Source organism: Diabrotica virgifera, chromosome 1 (assembly GCF_917563875.1).
Source record: "Diabrotica virgifera virgifera chromosome 1, PGI_DIABVI_V3a".
NCBI classification, from domain to species: Eukaryota; Metazoa; Arthropoda; class Insecta; order Coleoptera; family Chrysomelidae; genus Diabrotica; species Diabrotica virgifera.
In genome coordinates, this window is record NC_065443.1 from 81854071 (window position 1) to 81873390 (window position 19320).

Consider the following 19320-nt stretch of genomic DNA (forward strand, 5'->3'; position numbering starts at 1 on the left):
AAGCACTCGAGTAACGCGCAAAATCGCCGCTTGAGCTCCCCTACCAATAGGAAAAAGCCTCGTATTTTTTTAACGACGTTCTACACCTTCGGCAAAGAATTAAGGATTTGCATGAAATTTTAGTATGTTATAGTTTACTTCAAAAAACTAAGTCCAAGTCCAGTCCAAAGTGTTACGTTCAATAATCGGTGCTCCGTGGTTTGTTACTAACAGGGATATTTACAATGATCTGGAAACGAAAACCGTCCGTGAAGTGATAGTGGAGTTAAGTGCAAAATACATCGTACGTCTTGGAAGCCACGCGAATGTGCTTGCAATTAATTTGTTAGACAACAGTCGGGAAACAAAACGGTTAAAGAGACAGACACCATTAGATTTACCGCACAGACATTAATATTGTTACAGTAGCCAAGTTAATATATGTAATACAGTAATTTAATATTATCTCTATAGAGATGTGTGGCGCTGGTCACAATCTCTTCATGTCATTATTTCTCAGATAAAATGTGCCTATTGTTATATGTTATAACAGATTGCCTAATAAACAAAAAAAAACTAAGACTTGATTTTTTAAAAATTGTTTTACCGTGCTACCCCATCATCCCCTAGCGCAAAACTCACCCCCGAAAAAATGATGAAAATCGAAAATTCAACCCCAAGGAATTAATTACCAATTTATTACGAAAAGAAAAAATTAATAATACATAATTAATATATACAGGGTGAAAGAATTGAAAAAAACAACAACATATTTTTACATAAAAACCAGGAAAAACACAACTTTTGGTAAACCGATTCTTCCGGTTTAAGACCTCGATCTTATAAATCAAAAAAGAACCTATATACTAAATTTGGTTGAAATCGGACGTCTTGTTCAAAAGTTATCGTGCTATTAGTCACATACGTATAGTCTCCATTTTGAATGCCCGCCATTTTTGTAAATGGAAAAATCTGAGATAGCCTCATATCTAAATTTGAACCTTTATATGTATAGTATATGTGGTCCAAATTATATGCTTTTATCATTAAATGCACAATTGTTTCACATATCGGCTGCACTAGTAGCATCTTTACTGATGCCACAGAAAGGTTCTGGGCCTTCAAAAGTTTCTCTCGAGCCTTGTTTTGCCAACATACCTACTCATTCGTTCCCATGCACCCCTTCATGACATGGCACCCATATTAAAGATATTGTCTTTTGTCAGGTTGTTGAGAAGATCTTTGCAATTTGGAGGTCTCACCAATTTTGATTTCGTAAGTGGATTCTTTACTGACAGAATAGCCGCTTGGCTATCTATGTAAATGTTGATTCTCTTAGCTTTAGGGTATCATCAATGATTTCATCAAGGCAGGCCGCCAAAGCAAAAACTTCAGCCTGGAACACCGTTGTATGTTGACCTAGGCTGTAAGATTTATTATAGTTACATGTTTGCCCAAAGATTCCTGGTCTAGTACCATGGGCAGTTTTAGATCCATTAGTGAACCATATGAAGTCCCCATATTTGGGACTTTTTGTTCTCTAGCTAGATGGTATAATTGTGTTAATCTTCTCAGTAAAGATTAGTTCTGGTATCATCCTATCCGAGTTAATCATAAAGATGGATTCCTCAAGTATAGTCCCAGTAGTGTTTGTGTGGCTATTCAATACATAATTTGGCCTCCAAGTATTCATTTAGCTTGTCAATTGTCAATATTTGTCAATTGTCCTTATTTGTCAATTGCAAACAGTGAATTCAACTGAAATTGAAGAGATTGAAATTTTCCTTTTCTAATAAATGCACAATTTCATAGCTTTATAGGTTTATTTTATATTACAATAGATTATTTTAGTGATAAAATCAATGTTTAAACATAATATAAAATTTTTGGAAGTAATAATTTAACAATTTGAAAACTAAGTTTTAATCCTAAAAACTACACAGCGCCCACTTGAAGAACAGGAATTAGTAATTGGAAAGCATCTTGTATGTATGAACTGCTATTTCCTGCCTAAAAATATAACCAAATATCAATTAAAAATATACAAACAGTATTTGTGATATAGTATCATTACTATAATGATACTATGTAATGATACTACAGTGATAATAAAAAACAAGTGCAGTTATCTTGTCTTTCTCCAACCTCAGCGGCTGCTCATCAACATCTTTTTCGGGTATATTACCAAGTTCAAGTGTGGCTTGGTTATCAGCTAGATCCAAAAGACTGGGGATGGAAATTAGTCGATAGTTCATTAGAACCACTTCAAACTTTACTCCCACCTGCGCCGGAAAAACTCCTGAACACAATTTTTTGCAACTGTAAAAAGGGATGTAGCGCTAAATGTGGTTGCAATAAAGTTGGACTGTTTTGCTCGGTAGCATGCACTAATTGTCAAAACCGGTCGTGCTTCAATGTTGAATCACCAACAATTGAGAATTCATTTGATTCTATCGAGGAGCCATGCGATGTGTCATTACTGGGGCAATTTACTTGCACCCATGATGAACAAGAAGAAGAAGAAGAACTAAAGGTGAAGAAGCAGAAAAAGAAGAACAAGTACAAGAGGAAACAGAAGTATTAGAAAATTATGAACCAGTTGGATAACTTTCCCACCACAATTGCTAGGTATGATCGTCCAAGCTCAGCTTACGGAGGCACCCTAATTCTATCTACGAGCAATGATTTTTCTTCGGTAACAAAATATGACTTTCTGCTAAGTGAAGCCTTCTTTGAGTTTTCGTTAATTTACAATAAGAATCTTAATCTTTATATTATTTGCATTTATAGATCACCTAACTCTTCCGTGGAACTATTTTTTCAGAACCTGCTAAGTTTGTTAGATGACCTGCCCCATAAAAGTAGAAAAATTTTATGCGGGGACTTTAACATTGATTATGCTGCTGCTAGTGCTACACAAATATCCTTGGTCAACATATTTGAATCGTATGGTCTAACAATGCACGTTGATTCTCCTACAAGGATTACAAAAACTTCATCTACCATAATTGATTATACTGTCTCAGATTTTTCACCCCTTGATGTCCACTCTACAATTATTAATGCTGGACTATCTGATCATGAAGCAGTTTATACGAAGTTTAATATCTTGAGCAAACCCTCCTCGAAAACCCGACGTTTAGGCAGGATCTTTTCCACCCGGAACTTTCGTAATTTCCAAAATTTATGCTTAACCTCTGAGTGGCGCTTTCCTGCTATGGACGTGGATAATAATTTCAGTACTTTTTTGGATAAGCTTGTCCGTATCTTCAATAAAGCATTTCCTTTAATTGCAATTAAGCCAAAACATCGCAAACCATGGACTACTAAAGGTATCCGAATATCTTCCAAGAATATGCGTTCTCTTCTCTATATCAGGAAATTTACTACCAACGTTTCTATCACTGAATATATCACCAAGTACAGGGCAACCTATCTTAAACTTATAAAATCAGCTAAAAAAGACTACTACCATAACCGTTTGGGAAGCTCAAAAAGTGTTGCAAAAGAAACTTGGTCCATAATAAACGATCTTCGAAATAAAACCCACACTGCTAAAACAATTTCCCTTCCAGACCCTGAAAATCTAAATGAATACTTTGTTAATGTGAGTAAAAATATTACATCAACTATTTTGCCACAACAAGATCCCATTGCTTATCTCCCTAATTCAAGAAAGGTCTCGAATTCATTCTTTATAAAACCAGTCGATAAATCTGAACTGATCCAAACAATCAATAGTATCAAAAGCAAATCCTCCTGTAGTACTGATGGTCTATCGATAAAAATTTTTTCTAATCTCCCAGAAAATGTGTTAGAAGTCCTCATCTCACTAATTAATGATTCCTTTGAGAAAGGTAAATTTCCAGAGTGCCTGAAGACAGCCATCATTATTCCTCTTCATAAGGGTGGTGAAATATCTAATACCTGCAATTATAGACCTATTGCACTACTACCGGTACTCTCCAAAATTATTGAGAGACTCATAAAAGCCCGACTTATGTCCTTTCTAGTTGAAAACAACATTTTATCACAAAATCAGTTCGGCTTTTTAAATAATAAATGCACCACTGATGCCATATTTTCTGTACTACATGAGGTTTATCAAGCACTGAACAATAATCTTCACACTGCCACCGTTTTTTGTGACTACGCCAAAGCTTTTGATTGTGTAAATCATAACATTTTGATAAGAAAACTAAATTTCTACGGAATTCGAGGTATTTCTTTAGATTGGTTCCAATCTTACTTGGATGATAGGAAACAACTGGTTAGGGCAAATGATACAGACTCTAGTCTCAAAAACATTGTATGTGGGGTACCTCAAGGTTCAGTATTGGGTCCTCTACTTTTCCTTATCTTTATTAATGACATCACTAGTTTAAAAATCGATGGAAAAATCTTTCTTTTTGCTGATGATACCAGTATCACTTGGAGCAACTCAAATATTGCAACTCTTCATGCTACTATAACTTCTGATCTACTTACAATAAAAACCTGGTCTGACTCTAATTTACTCTCGTTTAACTTAGATAAAACAGTAGCATTGTCTTATAAAGGAGTCCTTCAACCCTTACCTCTTAATAACAGCCAGATCAGTACCGTTGATTCTGTGAAATTTCTTGGTATTTTTTAGACAGTAACCTTAAATGGTCCCACCATATCGATTTGTTAAGGAAGAAACTATCCTCAGCTTGCTATGCTGTAAGATCTGTTTCTAATGAACTCAATTTAGCATCTTCCAAAATAACATATTTTTCTTTGTTCGAGTCACATCTTCGTTATGGTCTTCCTTTTTGGGGTTCTGGTACAGCTGCCCAATTCGATGTTATTTTCAAATTACAAAAAAGAGCAATTAGATATCTGTTTGGCCTCAGAAGAACAACACATTGCAGAAGTTACTTCAAAGATCACAGAATTTTAACCCTTCCATCTTTGTATATTTTAGAAACTGTTTGCTTAATTCGTAAACATCTACATGTCTTTCCACCAAGACCTAATCATGACTACTTCACGAGAAATTCTACGTTTGACGTCTATATGCCGACCCCGTCCTCTGAGTTAGTAAAGAAATCTATATTATATTCCGCAAAAAAACTTTACAACCATCTCCCTCTACAACTTAAATCTGCAGCATCTTTCCCCAAATTCCGTAAACTGACAAAAGTCTACCTATCTGAAAGACCATATTATTCAGTAGAAGATTTTCTTAATCAATAACTAAGAAATTACAGTACCCTTTGCACAAGTAGTATTTTTATTATCATTTTTTTTTGTCTATATTTGGGTGTCAGATGCAGCAGCTTAACTTTTAAACTTATTAATTACTAGGTAGACTATGCATTTGCAATTTACTTAAATTTTGCAATTGACTACTTCTGTTTAACTTCATTATTATTGTTATTATTGTAAATATATTGACGATTTATGTAATTTTAGTAAATTGGATTGTTATTGTTTTGTTGTCTTGACTTTTTATAAGCTTTGTCGATAAAATTTTACAATTTTTCATGACAATAAAGCATATTTCTATTCTATTCTATTCTATTATATTCCCTTTTTTTTATTTATACCGCTTTTTATAACTTTTATCATTTTTAACCCTTGCCAATATCAATTATTCAATAGCTTCAAATTAAACAGAATCATAATAGATCCGTGGAATAGGCCTACTAAGGAAACCACGTTAAAAAACGCGCTAAGTACACTACCTCAAAGGTGGTGTGGAAACGTGTGCGCATATTATGACGATTATAACTTTTTGAATCGTTGTATCTCAAAAACGGTGGCTCTTAGGAAAAAAAGTAATAAGACATTTTTTATAGATAATTATCTAATGTATATTTTTTGTTAGAACTAATTTTATGATAAAACTTACCGTTTCGCTGAAAATCGCTAAAAACTATATTTGACCTTTGACCCCGCGTAAATTTTTTAGCTCGGGTCGGATTTATGAGGACTTTTTAGATTTCATTTATGATGGATGGTATTTTGAACAATCCTGCCAATTTTCAGCTTGATGGTAATTTTTGTAACCTCGGATGTGTAAGTTGACCGGAGTAATTAGAGCGAGTAGCTTACAAGCAATTGGTGTCCCAGAAGGTACGGTAAAAGGGGTTATAGAGGAAGGTGAAAACTATCAACTTGAAAATTTGGGTTACCCAAAAGAAGCACTTGCAAGTTCATCCCCAAGTCATCGGTTAATCAATCCATTTGAAAAACACATTCTAAGAAATACCATTTATACATTTGCTAATATCCATAAAAGAAGACATACAATAGATGTTTACAAATCTGTTTGTGGTGACGCGTGAAGGCATTGTAACTGGTTAACTATCTTCTGTTAAAAAAATTATAGAAAGAATGTGGAAGATAAAATTTTTTGTGGAAAAACGGACATAATAATTAAATACCATTAACGTTATTATTTTTAAAGAATTTCAACATTTGTTGTAGATAGAAATATTGTAAATAATGATGAAACTTGCGTACATAATTCCCATAGAGACTTCCAAAAGATTGGGATGATGGACGAAACATAAGCTTAAAATTTCCAATATCTAAAGGGCAACGACTGATTATTTTACAATGTGGTGGTTAGTGATGTAAGAAGAGAATATTCTCGGCCAGAAAATTCTCAGCGAGAATTTTCTATATTTACAAATCCCATGAACCTCTGGGGAATCACATGAACCACTAGCTAGGACGTTTACAGTGTCAGTACTTATTGTTTTGGTGCTATATTAACATGCAAATATTGAGAATTTTCTTCATTTAGCAGAGAAGCACAAGTTAAGGGAAATGAGTTGAAGAGCAACTGAACAAAACGCATTAAATCCAAAATATATCATTTTGAGTTATCGACAAAAAACTAATTGAATTAAACCTATTAAAAGTAAATACTTTATTGACTATAGAAATTTATTATTAACAATATTTTGACGCTAAGAATTTCTATAGTCAATATAATATTTACTTTCAAGTAAAATAATATATATTTTACTTAAAATTAAATATTTTGGATAAAAGTATATATTTTGGATTTAATGCGTTTTGCTCAGTTGCTCCTCAGTTAATAGATAATTTAGCAACTTTAAAATATGCTTATTACTAGGCTGAAATAATGGCAGATTTGGCACTTTATCGGTCTAAGCAGGGACTTTTTTGAAAACTATACGTTGTAAAATCAATTGAAAAACTAGACCCAATCATAGGGTGGAAAGGTACATGTTTCGGAACAAAATTAACTAAAATAGCAGTTGATATATTAAGCACGCCTTCATCCAGTGCAGCGACTAAAAAAGGTTTCAGTACTTATGGTTTTATCCACTCCTCTAAAAGAAACCGGCTTACTACTGAACGGGCTGGTAAGGTAACTTGTATTGCTCACAATTTAAAATTATTAGACGTAGACCAATTCATGACTGAGCTGGCGACTCGTGAAAAACAAAATCCCACAACTTTTCATCAGTACATTGCAGAATGTAGATGACCAGGATGAGCTAATGATAGAAATATATTCTGAATCTGAGGTCTCATCTTTTTCAGATTAGATCACCGCATCCATTATTTGCATTAAGAAGAAAATTTCATTTTTTATCAAATAAATTTTTGTATTTTCTATTGTTTTTGTATTTTTTTATATATAAAGAACCTGTTGTTTCGTCTCATAATTTTGATTATAATTTCATGATTTTTAATACCCTATTTCATCTCAATATCCCTCAGCGCCTTGTAGGGTTCATTCTCAGAAAATTCTCCATATCGAGAATATTCTCGAGAATATTTTCCCATTTTTCATTCCCGAGAATTTTCCAACACTAGTGGTGGTAAAAATGTATTTTCAAATCCGTACTAAAAACTGATAATTACCATAAACCACCATCAAGTACAAAAAGGCAAATAGACTGGCAGGATGCCTTAATAACACTATATGGCGAAACCGACATATTAACACTGAGATGAAGTAGAGAATTTATAAAGCCAGTGTAAGACCAATATGTGACATATGCATCAGAAACAAGACCCGATACAGCCACAACACAAAGACTACTGGAAACGGCAGAGATGAGAGTATTGAGAAGAATTACAGGAAATATTTTTTGACAAAATATCCCCACAAAAAATCCCGGACAAAAAATCCCCAAGAAATACTTGCTGCCGAATAGTTCTAAAAAAGTTTTCCCGTAATGCCATCGAAGCAAATGTTTTTCAACCTCAGTGCATGAAAGTTATAGACTGGGAGATATTAGCCAAAAGTTCAGCCACGATTTTTTGAGTCCTGCCTTTTACAATACTGGAAGGTAAGAGGAGGTACATACTTACAATTTATGGAAAAGTCAACGGGTTTCCTGTGATATTTTCCTGTGAAAATTAGAGTTTCCATGAAAAAAAATTGGGTATTGCAATCAATTTCCAAGTCCGGTAATATCCACAGAATGACAGGATACTACCAATTTTATGAAGAATATTTTTTGGGCACGAGGGTTTCAAAAGGGTAAGAGGGTTTATATATACAAACACGTAATGAAAATAATGAAATTTTCATGATTTTCTGAGTCCTGCCAACTAAATAAATTAAACATATTTATTTCAAAACTATAAAAAAGATGATGACATGACGTCTCCTAGTGTATAACTGTATTTGTCCCTTGGAAAATTTTGTGGAAAATTTTCACCCTAATTCCGTGATTTTCTGAGTCCTGCCTTTAAAAAGTTATAATATGTACTCAAATGCAATCAATACTTTTTCCGTATTCGACAGAACGGTTAAAAGGTTCTTATAGTCTAAGAGCTAGAGCCGAAAAATCATCGTCATAAGTAATGTGGAGTTTGGCATGTGAAATGTGTCTATTGTATATTGACAATTATGACCCCTTTCAGGCTGACACCTCAGTGGATACAGAAAGTAGTGATAAGGGATGAAAGGGGAAAGTCAGTGCAGTCATTAAAGGTTTTCACCTCCTATTTTATTAAACCTCCATCGATTTGCATGAAAATTGGTGACTAGCTAGAGCATACCTCAAGAAACAAAACTGATTTGGTGCCAACTTGCACTTTTGCCCTGGGGGTGGATACCACCCGTTCTCGGGGGTGAAAACTATTTTATTAAAAATATCCCCACAAATCGATAGAGGGACAAATTTTAAGTAAAATTTGTTATATCATATTATTAAAATAAATCACTACTTTTTGAGTTATTAAAGATCAAAGATTTGAATTTTTCGTGAAAAAATGCAGGATGTAAAGCGGTTTTTCATAAATAACTCAAAAACTATAAGTTTTATCAAAAAAGTTATAATTATCAAAATTGAAGGTAATAAAAAACAAAATAGATTTCTTATTCGCAAAACCTTTGAGAATTAATCAAAAGTGAGTTATAGGTGATTGAATGTATATTTTTGTCGGCTAGTACTCAAACCTTAAGTATTCAAGCTTAAATAACGGGAAAACGAAACATTTTATAAAATATATTTACTAAACACTTGTCAAAGTACTCAGAAATATGTATCAAATGAGCTCCCGGAGAAGCTGATACCATTAAACATTATGCTACAAACATTTTTCAAAGGTTAGGCTCCAAAAATTTGGAGCTTAATTATTATATTTTTTATATAATTTTTTTTTAAATTGTTTTAAAACATTTATGTAAAATTTAGCAAAAATGTATTCGAATATGTCAAATGTACCCATTATCAGGGCGCGAGGATATATATCCACTGATATATATCACGATATATATCGTGATAACTCACTCTTAACTAGTAACTCACTTTTAATTAATTCTAAAAGGTCTTTCACGTGAAGAATCTATTCGATTTTTTATTATCTTCAATTTTCATAATCATAACTATTTTGTTAAAACTTACAATTTTTGAATTATTTATGAAAAACCGCTTTACACCATGCATTTGTTTCACGAAAAATTCAAATCTTTGATCTTTAATAACTCAAAAAGTATTGATTTATTTTAATAACATGATATAACAAATTTTGCTTAAAAAATGTGTCCCTCTATCAATTTGTGGGATTATTTTTAATAAAATAGTTTTCACCCCAGAGAAGGGGTGGTATCCACCCCCAGGGTAAAAGTGCAAGTTAGCACCAAATCAATTTTGTTTCTTGAGGTATGCTGTAACTAGTCACCAATTTTAATGCAAATCGATGGAGGTTTAACAAAATAGGAGGTGAAAACCTTTAATGGCTGCACTAACTTTTCCCTTTCATCCCTTATTGCTACTCCCTGTATCCACTTAGGTGTCAGCCTGAAAGGGGTCATAATTGTCAATATACAATGGACACATTTCACAGGAAAAACTCCATATTACTTATGACGATGATTTTTCGGCTCTAGCTCTCCGTCTATTAGTAAGACAGCAAGAGTCCTAGATTTGTAAGAAAATTCGTTTCATTCACGGGAAAACTTTTAGAGAACTATTCGGCAGCAAGTATTTCTTGGGGATTTTTTGTGGGGATATTTTATCCGGGGATTTTTTGTGGGGATTATTTGTGGCGATTATTTGTGGGGTTTTGACGGGACTTTTTGTGGGGATTTTTTGTCTGGGGATAATTTGTGGGGACTTTTTGTCCGGGATTATTTGTCCTAGCTTCGAAAAAACATGTCATGACAAAATGTTATAATTTCTCTGATTGTATATATTACCTCAAAGAACACATTGGTGATCAAGCTATTTATAGACTCCTTATTTCCAGATTGCGAAGATTTCATATTTAATTTTTCAGAGAATTTCCCTGCTACTAGTCCAATAAGAGAGGTAAGTGTCATGGTCAATCTAGAAATCAAATAAAATCGATTATACCATAGGTATAAAAACTTGACATATGAGAACTTACTGTACTAAACTATCTGCTTCGTCTGCTGTGCTCCTATGCTCCTTGATTAATAACAATTCTCCACATTTATGAAACTGTTCTACAGCAATTGCAGTCAACTGGGCCAAGACCTTCAAAATAATTAGTATATTAGAATATATCAACATTACAACCACATATAGAAAACAAACTTGATTGCATAATCTATTATCAACATAAGAATAAGATAGGTACCCCCTTTAAGATAGACAAAATGCCCTCACTCCCAGAATTCAATTTTTCCATTTTTTACGTTCTATGTGTTTAAAAAATAAGACTCGAGGCAATTTTAAATTTTTTCTTGGAGAAGGCTGCAGGTGTATTTTTTTTATTTTATGTATTTAATCAAAAACTATATTTCTAATTTTTTTCACATTATTCCGTAAGGTGCGCCTCCTTCAAAAATCAAAAAAACTGGTTTTTTATGAGGTTTTTGGGGATTTTCTCCATTTTATAAACTTCAAAATAGATCAAATGAAGTTTTTTACATGCTACCTTACGAAAAAATCTCAAAAAAATAGAAATATAGTTTTTGATAAAAGACACAAAATAAAAAAAATAGACCTGCAGCTATTATCAAAAAAAGTAATAAGCTTTTTTCCAAAAGTACTAATTAAATACACGGAAATGTCAATTAACCGCGCAAAAGTCAACCAAACTTTTTAAACCGAATGTCATTGAAGTTGATCTGAAGAGTTTGTACAACTGGACTAATTTGATCTTGCAAGAGCTGAGTATCTTTAGAAGTTCAAATTCCTTTTAGGTTCCATTCCAGTACAAACGTTCAATGATACTGAATTAGTAAATGCAATATTTAAATATTTATTTTTCTGAGGCCAATAAATAAAATATTTTTCAAAAAATTATTATTCTCATTGATTCTTTCCGTCATTATTTCACAGAATCCTATCCATCTAAAATTAAGTTTATTACAAGAGACGTGAGAGAGGTGTTTTCACAACTCGAAGAAGAAACAGCTAGTGTGAGCCTTCGAGTAAGTGAAGAAAAAACGAAATACATGCTTCTTTTTAACGTGCCCTATCAAGTCCCCTTAACGTTGGCGATTAACATGGCGAAACTGCCTCTGTCTCGAGCTATTCTACACAGTTGCTCTGCTTTCTTTATTCCTGTCCACTCCCTGATATTCTTCAGCCAAGAGGCCTGTTTTCTACCAATTCCTCTGCTTCCTTCGATTTTACCCATCATAATAAGTTGAAGAATATTCTATCAGTCTTCCCTTACTAGGTGTTCAAAATAGGCCATCTTTATATTTATATTTGATGTTGTCAAGCAGCTCGTGAGCAGCATTTGCACTCTTAAGGACTGCCACATTTGTCAGCATAGACGCATATGGGATTTTTAGTCTACGTTTATCTCAGAATGATATTTGGCCCTCAAAGAGATGAATTGACAGAAGAGTGGAGAAGGCTCCGCAATGCTGAATTGGTGAATCTGTATGGCACTGAAAACATCGTCTGGAAGTACTGTTTTAAAGTCGCCGAAATAATACAAGCGATGTATTACACGACGGTTTTATATCACTTCCGTTTAAAAAGGTGTAATTGGAAGTGCCACATTATAGACGCAGAAATAGTACATGTTATATATTAATCATCGCATGTTGAAATGTCTAGCTCGAATATTTAGTTCCGGTTTTGATGTCATTTCCGGTTAAAAAGTTATGAATGAAAGTTTGGCAGAAATGACTCAAAACTAGTTAAATCGTATATCAATCGACGGAAAGTTGCAAGAATATTTCAAATATTGACTTCCAGTTCTACTTTCGGTTACGTTGGGTGAAAACCTCGAACTTACGAAGTCCAATAATTGAATAATTGCTTATTTTTATTAAAAAAGTTAATCTTCATTAATTGCTGAGAGTTGTTTGATACGAGTACATAGGAAGCTAGGACAAATAATCCCCGGACAAATAATCCCGAACAAAAAATCCCCCAAATTATCCCCACAAAAAACCCGGACAAAAAATCCCCAAGAAATATTTGCTGTCGAATAGTTCTCTAAAAGTTTTCCTGAAATTTTGAAAAATTTAGAAATCCAATTCCATGCTGAAAACTTTAAATTATACATGACAAAAAAGTGTGACTTTTTTCAAAAATCGTGGTAAATGTGGGGAATGAGCTAAGGGCCCCGTTTTCATGACAGGCGCTTAACGCGCATTTTGATAACGCGCGATTACAACTACATACATTTTACTTGAGAACGTTCACATGCCAACGCGCGTCTTAATGACCTAAAACGCGCGTTAGCATGTGAACGGTCTTCAGTAAAATGTATGTAGTTGTAATCGCGTGTTATCAAAACCAAGGACGCGCCAAGTAACTTCGGCGCCGTCGTGCAAAATATTGATAAGCGCCTTTATCAAAACTACCAGGGTAGTAATATCAATCAGTCCACATTTCAACGTGGAAAACTAGGAAATTTTTTCTACATCTACCCAGATTTTTTTTTTGAAGGAAACAATAAGTACACAGTACTATAGTACACTTAATAATATATTCTTTTTCCTTCTTGTATGAAGACTTTAAAGCATGTTTCTTCTTCAATATTAGCCTCCTAAATTGTTTAGATTATCGCACCATCTTTTTCTTGGTCTGCCAATTATTCTTCGTCCATTTGGTGACTTATCTCGTATCGTGCTATTCGTACTATCCTATCCTCTGCCATTCTACTAATGTGTTCGTTCCACTCGTTTCCGTTTTGTCACCCATCCATTTTATGTCCTCTACATTGCATGATCTTCTTATGTTTTCGCTTCTCTCCCTATCCAACAGACTTTTCTCTGATATTCGTCGGATTATTTTCATCGCTGTTGTTTCTAGTAGTTTAGTAGTTATTAAAAATAATGTTTTTAAACTATATTGCACAATAAAACAGAACAGAATAAAAACTATGTTAAAGTTATAAAACATTACTTAAAATTATTAAAAAGACTGAAGATCAAAAAATAAAACATATTTATATTGCGAGTTTTTAAACAAATACACTTATTATGATGGAAACCAACGCATATTTCTTACCAAAAATTGAACTTTTCTTGCTTTACCTTTGACAAATTCATTAATTAGATTTTCATTATTCAGGTCCTTTAAAAACTCAGATTCTGTAGAAATAATAGCAAGATTTTCTAGCCGCTCCTGACTCATTCTAGATCTTAAGGTGATACAGTAGCGATCAACAGGTAGCCAAAACGCGTTCCAAGATTGCGGCTGTAATTTTGAATATTTTTTCGAGATATTTGGCACACATATTCGTATTATAATGAAGAATGGCGGTACAGAGCCCAATTTGAAAAACATATTAATATGTGGAAATTACTCTGTAATTAAATACAATATTAAAAAAACGAGCCTGTACCGCCATAAGAACAAAAAAAAACACTTTTTTCAAATAAACTTTTTTATCCGATGCCTAGATTTTGTGTCATTTTGGAACTACTAATGAAATAAAAAATTTTAGTAGTTCCAAAATGACACAAAATTTAGGCATCGGATAAAAAAGTTTATTTGAAGAAAGTGTATTTTTTTGTTCTTCTTAATGGCGGTACATGCTCGTTATTTTAATATTGTATTTAATTACAGAGTAATTTCCACATATTCATATATTTTTCAAATTGGGCTCTGTACCGCCATTCTTTATTATATTACGAATACGTGTGCCAAATATCTCGAAAAAATATTCAAAATTACAGCCGCAATCTTGGAACGCGTTTTCGCTACCTGTTGATCGCTACTGTTTCCTCTTAAGTAATCGAAGTGTTCATTTGAAAAACAACACTTGTCCAAAAATGAAAATTTTGTTAAATCAAGAAAAACTGCCCAGCTTTAATTTATTTCATATCTTACTTCTTTTATTAAGACATTCATTGGAAGGAATGTGGATATCAAAATAATTGTACAAACTTACCAAAATATATTCGAAAGTATAGAGGTATTGTGTTGTATAGTTTCTGCCATGCTGAACTATTTCTAATACAAAAGAAACAAACATCACATTATTAGATACTAAGTATCAAAGAATGCACACAACTGATAAATTTAAGGATAAAATCATTCACACTTACAATTACCGTTGACTAAGATGGGACAAGTGTCGTTTTTACAAAAAAAAACGCATGGACATCTGTTGTTTTTCTAAAACTATCAACATTTTCTATGCAGTGTGAACTAAAGGTTTGAACTGGAGAAATAAACTACTATTCTATGAGAACAATCACAGCCACCTTTACTTCCTAGTAGGGCTGTGGAACAATATTTAAAGTCGAATTTTCGAAAAATGGACATGTGTTGTTTTTCAAATAAACGCTTCAATTCTTAATTAGTTTTAGTTTAGAAAATTATCTCTCGGCTGAAGCTACAGAAATCGGTACCTATAGTTAATAATTACACGTAACGCAATAGTAATGTTTGGGAATGAGTGGTCTAAGTTATTTTTTGCTTCAAAAGATATTTAGTTTTGAATTTGATATTTATTTAACTTTGCCGAGTGAAAGGGCGCCTTTAACGCCTTGGCGCCGTCGTGCGCCGCACGACCTTGCCCATATGGACGGAGCGTCCCTGATCAAAACGCGCGTTAAGCGCCTGTCATGAGAACGGGGCCTTAGCTCATTCCCCATATCTTCCACGATTTTTGAAAAAACTCACACTCTTTTGTCATGTAAAATTTGAAGTTTTTAGCATGGAATTGTAATTCGAATTTTATTAAAATTTCGGGAAAACTTTTAGAGAACTATTTGGCAGCAAATATTTCTTGGGGATTTTTTGTCCGGGATTTATTGTGGGGATATTTTGTCCAAAAAAAAAATTGTGGGGATTATTTGTCCGGGATTTTTTGTGGGGATTTTTTGTCCGGGGATTATTTGTCCGGGGATTTCTTGTCCGGGGATTTTTTGTCCAGGGATAATTTGTGGGGATTTTTTGTCCGATATTATTTGTCCGGGGATTATTTGTCCTGACCCCATACATAGACAACCATTAAAATAAAATAAGTACACTTTTCAAGTCACAAATTAGTTATTGCGCCTTTTACCTGTGAATAAATTTAAACTAGCAAACCCATGTTGGCCTAATAAATATGTTACAAAACAATTTGTTTTGCAACATATTTTCATTTAGTTTTATCATAGCTGTGTGGGCAGAACATCACATATTGTTAATATAATAATTGTTAATATATAAAAATTAAGTAATAAACAATCTAAAAAAAAACAAATCGTAAGACTAACATACTAGTCCAAAAATAAGTTACGGGTATCGATGGATGAATACTATTTTTCACAACGTTTATGCAGGATTCAAAGTTGCATACAAAAAATGTAAATATCATAGGATTTACACAATATATGGACGTAGTTAAGCAGAATAAGTTCAATCCACAAATAGCAATTGTTGAGAAATTGAATTTAAGTATTATTATCGTACCCCGCTAAAACACAATAGTTTTGATTACTGTAACAGTGACTATAATACTTGATATTGATTGTATGAAGATTGTAGTTAGGTAATTTTTCAACAGCATAATTTTTAAGAAAGATATACAGGTTGAGTCATAACTATAGGGACATAGACTAAGGACAGGTTATTTGGACCAAAATATGGCTATTGGGCCAAATATGCCTTAATAAAATGTTGCTGAGAAAAAAGATACAGGGTGTTGAAGTTAATTTTTGTTTTTCGTTTTTTGCTAAATAGTTTCCCTGTATATTTATAAATTGCTATCAAAATTGGCACAGAGGCATAATCTTGGACAAGAAATAGTATTTTATCTACAATTTTACGTTTTGTCATAGAGGGCGCCACGTGGATCATTCCTGATGATCAAATTGAGTCTAAACTTTTTCTGATGAAACTTTTTAGTAATTTTTATTAGAAAATATGACGTAAACATCATTTTTACGTAAAATTGGTACTCTTAGAGGGCGCCACGTGGATCATTCCTGATGATCAAATTGAGTCTAAACTTTTTCTGATGAAACTTTTTAGTAATTTTTATTAGAAAATATGACGTAAACATCATTTTTACGTAAAATTGGTACTCTTGTTTAAACAGGATAATTTCAACCGTTTTCGATAAAAACGCAGTCGAACTGCTTAGAGTCTTAAAAAAGGATTTCAAATATTATTTCATTTATGAAAAGTATGCTTTGGACTGTCAGATAATTGTTGTTGGTAAATGTCATTTGTTCAGAGTAAATTATTTTTGATGTGACAGTGTAGTGTAGTGATGCATTTTTTAAAAGTAATCATTACTTTTTTTATTGAAATGCCTCGTCACAATCATTTCAGTTGCAACTTTGTTTATTAGTTTGGTATATGATAGCCCCTTCTGAGTTCCTGAAATCTTCAATTGCGTTTTTATCGAAAACCGTTGAAATTATCATGTTTAAACAAGAGTACCAATTTTACGTAAAAATGATGTTTACGTCATATTTTCTAATAAAAATTACTAAAAAGTTTCATCAGAAAAAGTTTAGACTCAATTTGATCATCAGGAATGATCCACGTGGCGCCCTCTATGACAAAACGTAAAATTGTAGATAAAATACTATTTCTTGTCTAAGATTATGCCTCTGTGCTAATTTTGATAGCAATTTATAAATATACAGGGAAACTATTAGCAAAAAACGAAAAACAAAAATTAACTTCAACACCCTGTATCTTTTTTCTCAGCAACATTTTATTAAGGCATATTTGGCCCAATAGCCATATTTTGGTCCAAATAACCTGTCCTTAGTCTATGTCCCTATAGTTATGACTCACCCTGTATTTAAAATTACAGGTTGGACTTATTCTTCCAAAATAGTAATAAGAGAAAATGTTTTGATAAAACATGGTTATGTGGGTTGGAATGTTTTTGATAAATAAAAAATGATGGTTTTAAATAATGTATTATAATAACTTGAACTTAACAAAAACATGTTACTCATTTATATTACCAAGATCATTTCAAAATCTAAGTCCGGAACCTTGAACCAATCAGCATCTTCTATTAGATTGACAGCACCAACAAAATTATTGTAAAAAGGTTTAGCATTATCTGGAATAAGTTGCATATAACTTTTGATATCTTTCACTTTTGCATCTGCTAAAGGTTTACCATTGGGCCAGAGTTGTACAAGTAATGGCGAAAAATATTCTACATTTGACTGTCCACGTCAAATACGTAATTTTTTTTCCTCTTCCAGACATAACTATCACTGTAGTGTTAACCTTTAACTACCCGCGCATCAAGTTAGAACATAACTACACGCGTGGCGTACTTTATACGCCACAAGAAAATACCCTTAAAAACAGCGGATTTGTTTATTTTTTTTTTTTTTTTGAAAAAATACACTTTTAGTTGTTTCTTATAAACCTTATTCGGCATCAGTGAATACTTGGAGTTCCTTCTCAGTAAACCAATTGGGATTTATAACTGGAATCATGGAATAACTGGATTTCATGATAAATAAAATTACTAATAAAAAAAAGAATGTGTGTGTACTTTGTACGCAAGTAAGAAGTTATACTTCTACTATATGATTTCTTAAAAATAAATATACTTTAAACAGTTTGTTTTCATTTTTTTTAAACACCAAACTAATTTTGTGCTTACTGCTTTCAAAAAAATAAAAAAAAGTATAGGATTGCACTGGATTCGAACTCAAGACCTCTCGATCTCTGGCCGAATGCTATACCAAATACGCTACGAGGACTGTGTCTGTATCGGTTCGGACGTACCTAATGACAATTCACGGTAACAAACACACAAGGTGAAGTATAATAAATATACAATAAATTGTTTTAATAATACTCATCTTACTCCTGAGGAAGACAAATCCAAAGACACAAAAATTATTATAAATATATTTACTAAAAACACTAATATATTCTTTTCGCACCTTTTCTTGCACTGATATATTTACACATAACTAGAAAGATTTAGCAACTAAACGCCATACTGTCTGTGTGCGCATGCGCGTAGTATTATGAAATTTTACTCTCAATCACGCCTAAAGAAGTATAACTTCAAAAATTTTTTGAAATGTGATTTTTTACAGGAGAAAAAGTATTGTTTATAAAGAAAAATATATTTTGTGCCATAATGACTAAAAAACAATTGAAATATGCACTTATATTACTACTTATATTAATATAATCGTGGCGTATATTGTCCACCACCCGAAACAACAAATAATAAACTGTAAATTACGATCTTCCCAGAACGCCGATTATAACGAAACTAAAACCAAATTGTAAAGCACATTCCAGTGATAGGTTAGAGAGATAAGCAAGGTCAAAAATTAAATTTTTAAATATATTTGCAGTAGAATTCTTATATCTGGCGTACAAAATACGCCAGCGCGTGTAGTTAAAGGTTAAACACAAACTGTTTATTAGTGCAGTCACTGAAGGTGGATATGAGCTATTATCTCCGATTTTGTTGAACCTCCATCGATTTGCATGAAAATTG

The 19320-nt window shown here is 32.8% G+C and overlaps 1 protein-coding gene across 1 annotated transcript in view; it reads right to left on the bottom strand.

The window, feature by feature from the left end:
* Positions 1-1783: 1783 nt before the first annotated feature.
* The window catches only part of LOC114327551 (protein FAM114A2), a 43596-nt gene continuing 26059 nt past the window's right edge, over positions 1784-19320 (bottom strand). The window contains exons 4-6 of the mRNA XM_028276226.2: positions 10834-10943; positions 10643-10772; positions 1784-1989 (exon numbers count right to left, since the gene is read on the bottom strand). Coding sequence (XP_028132027.1) covers positions 1915-1989; positions 10643-10772; positions 10834-10943 — 315 coding nt within the window. The 3' untranslated portion in view covers positions 1784-1914. The remainder of the gene's footprint in view (positions 1990-10642; positions 10773-10833; positions 10944-19320) is intronic.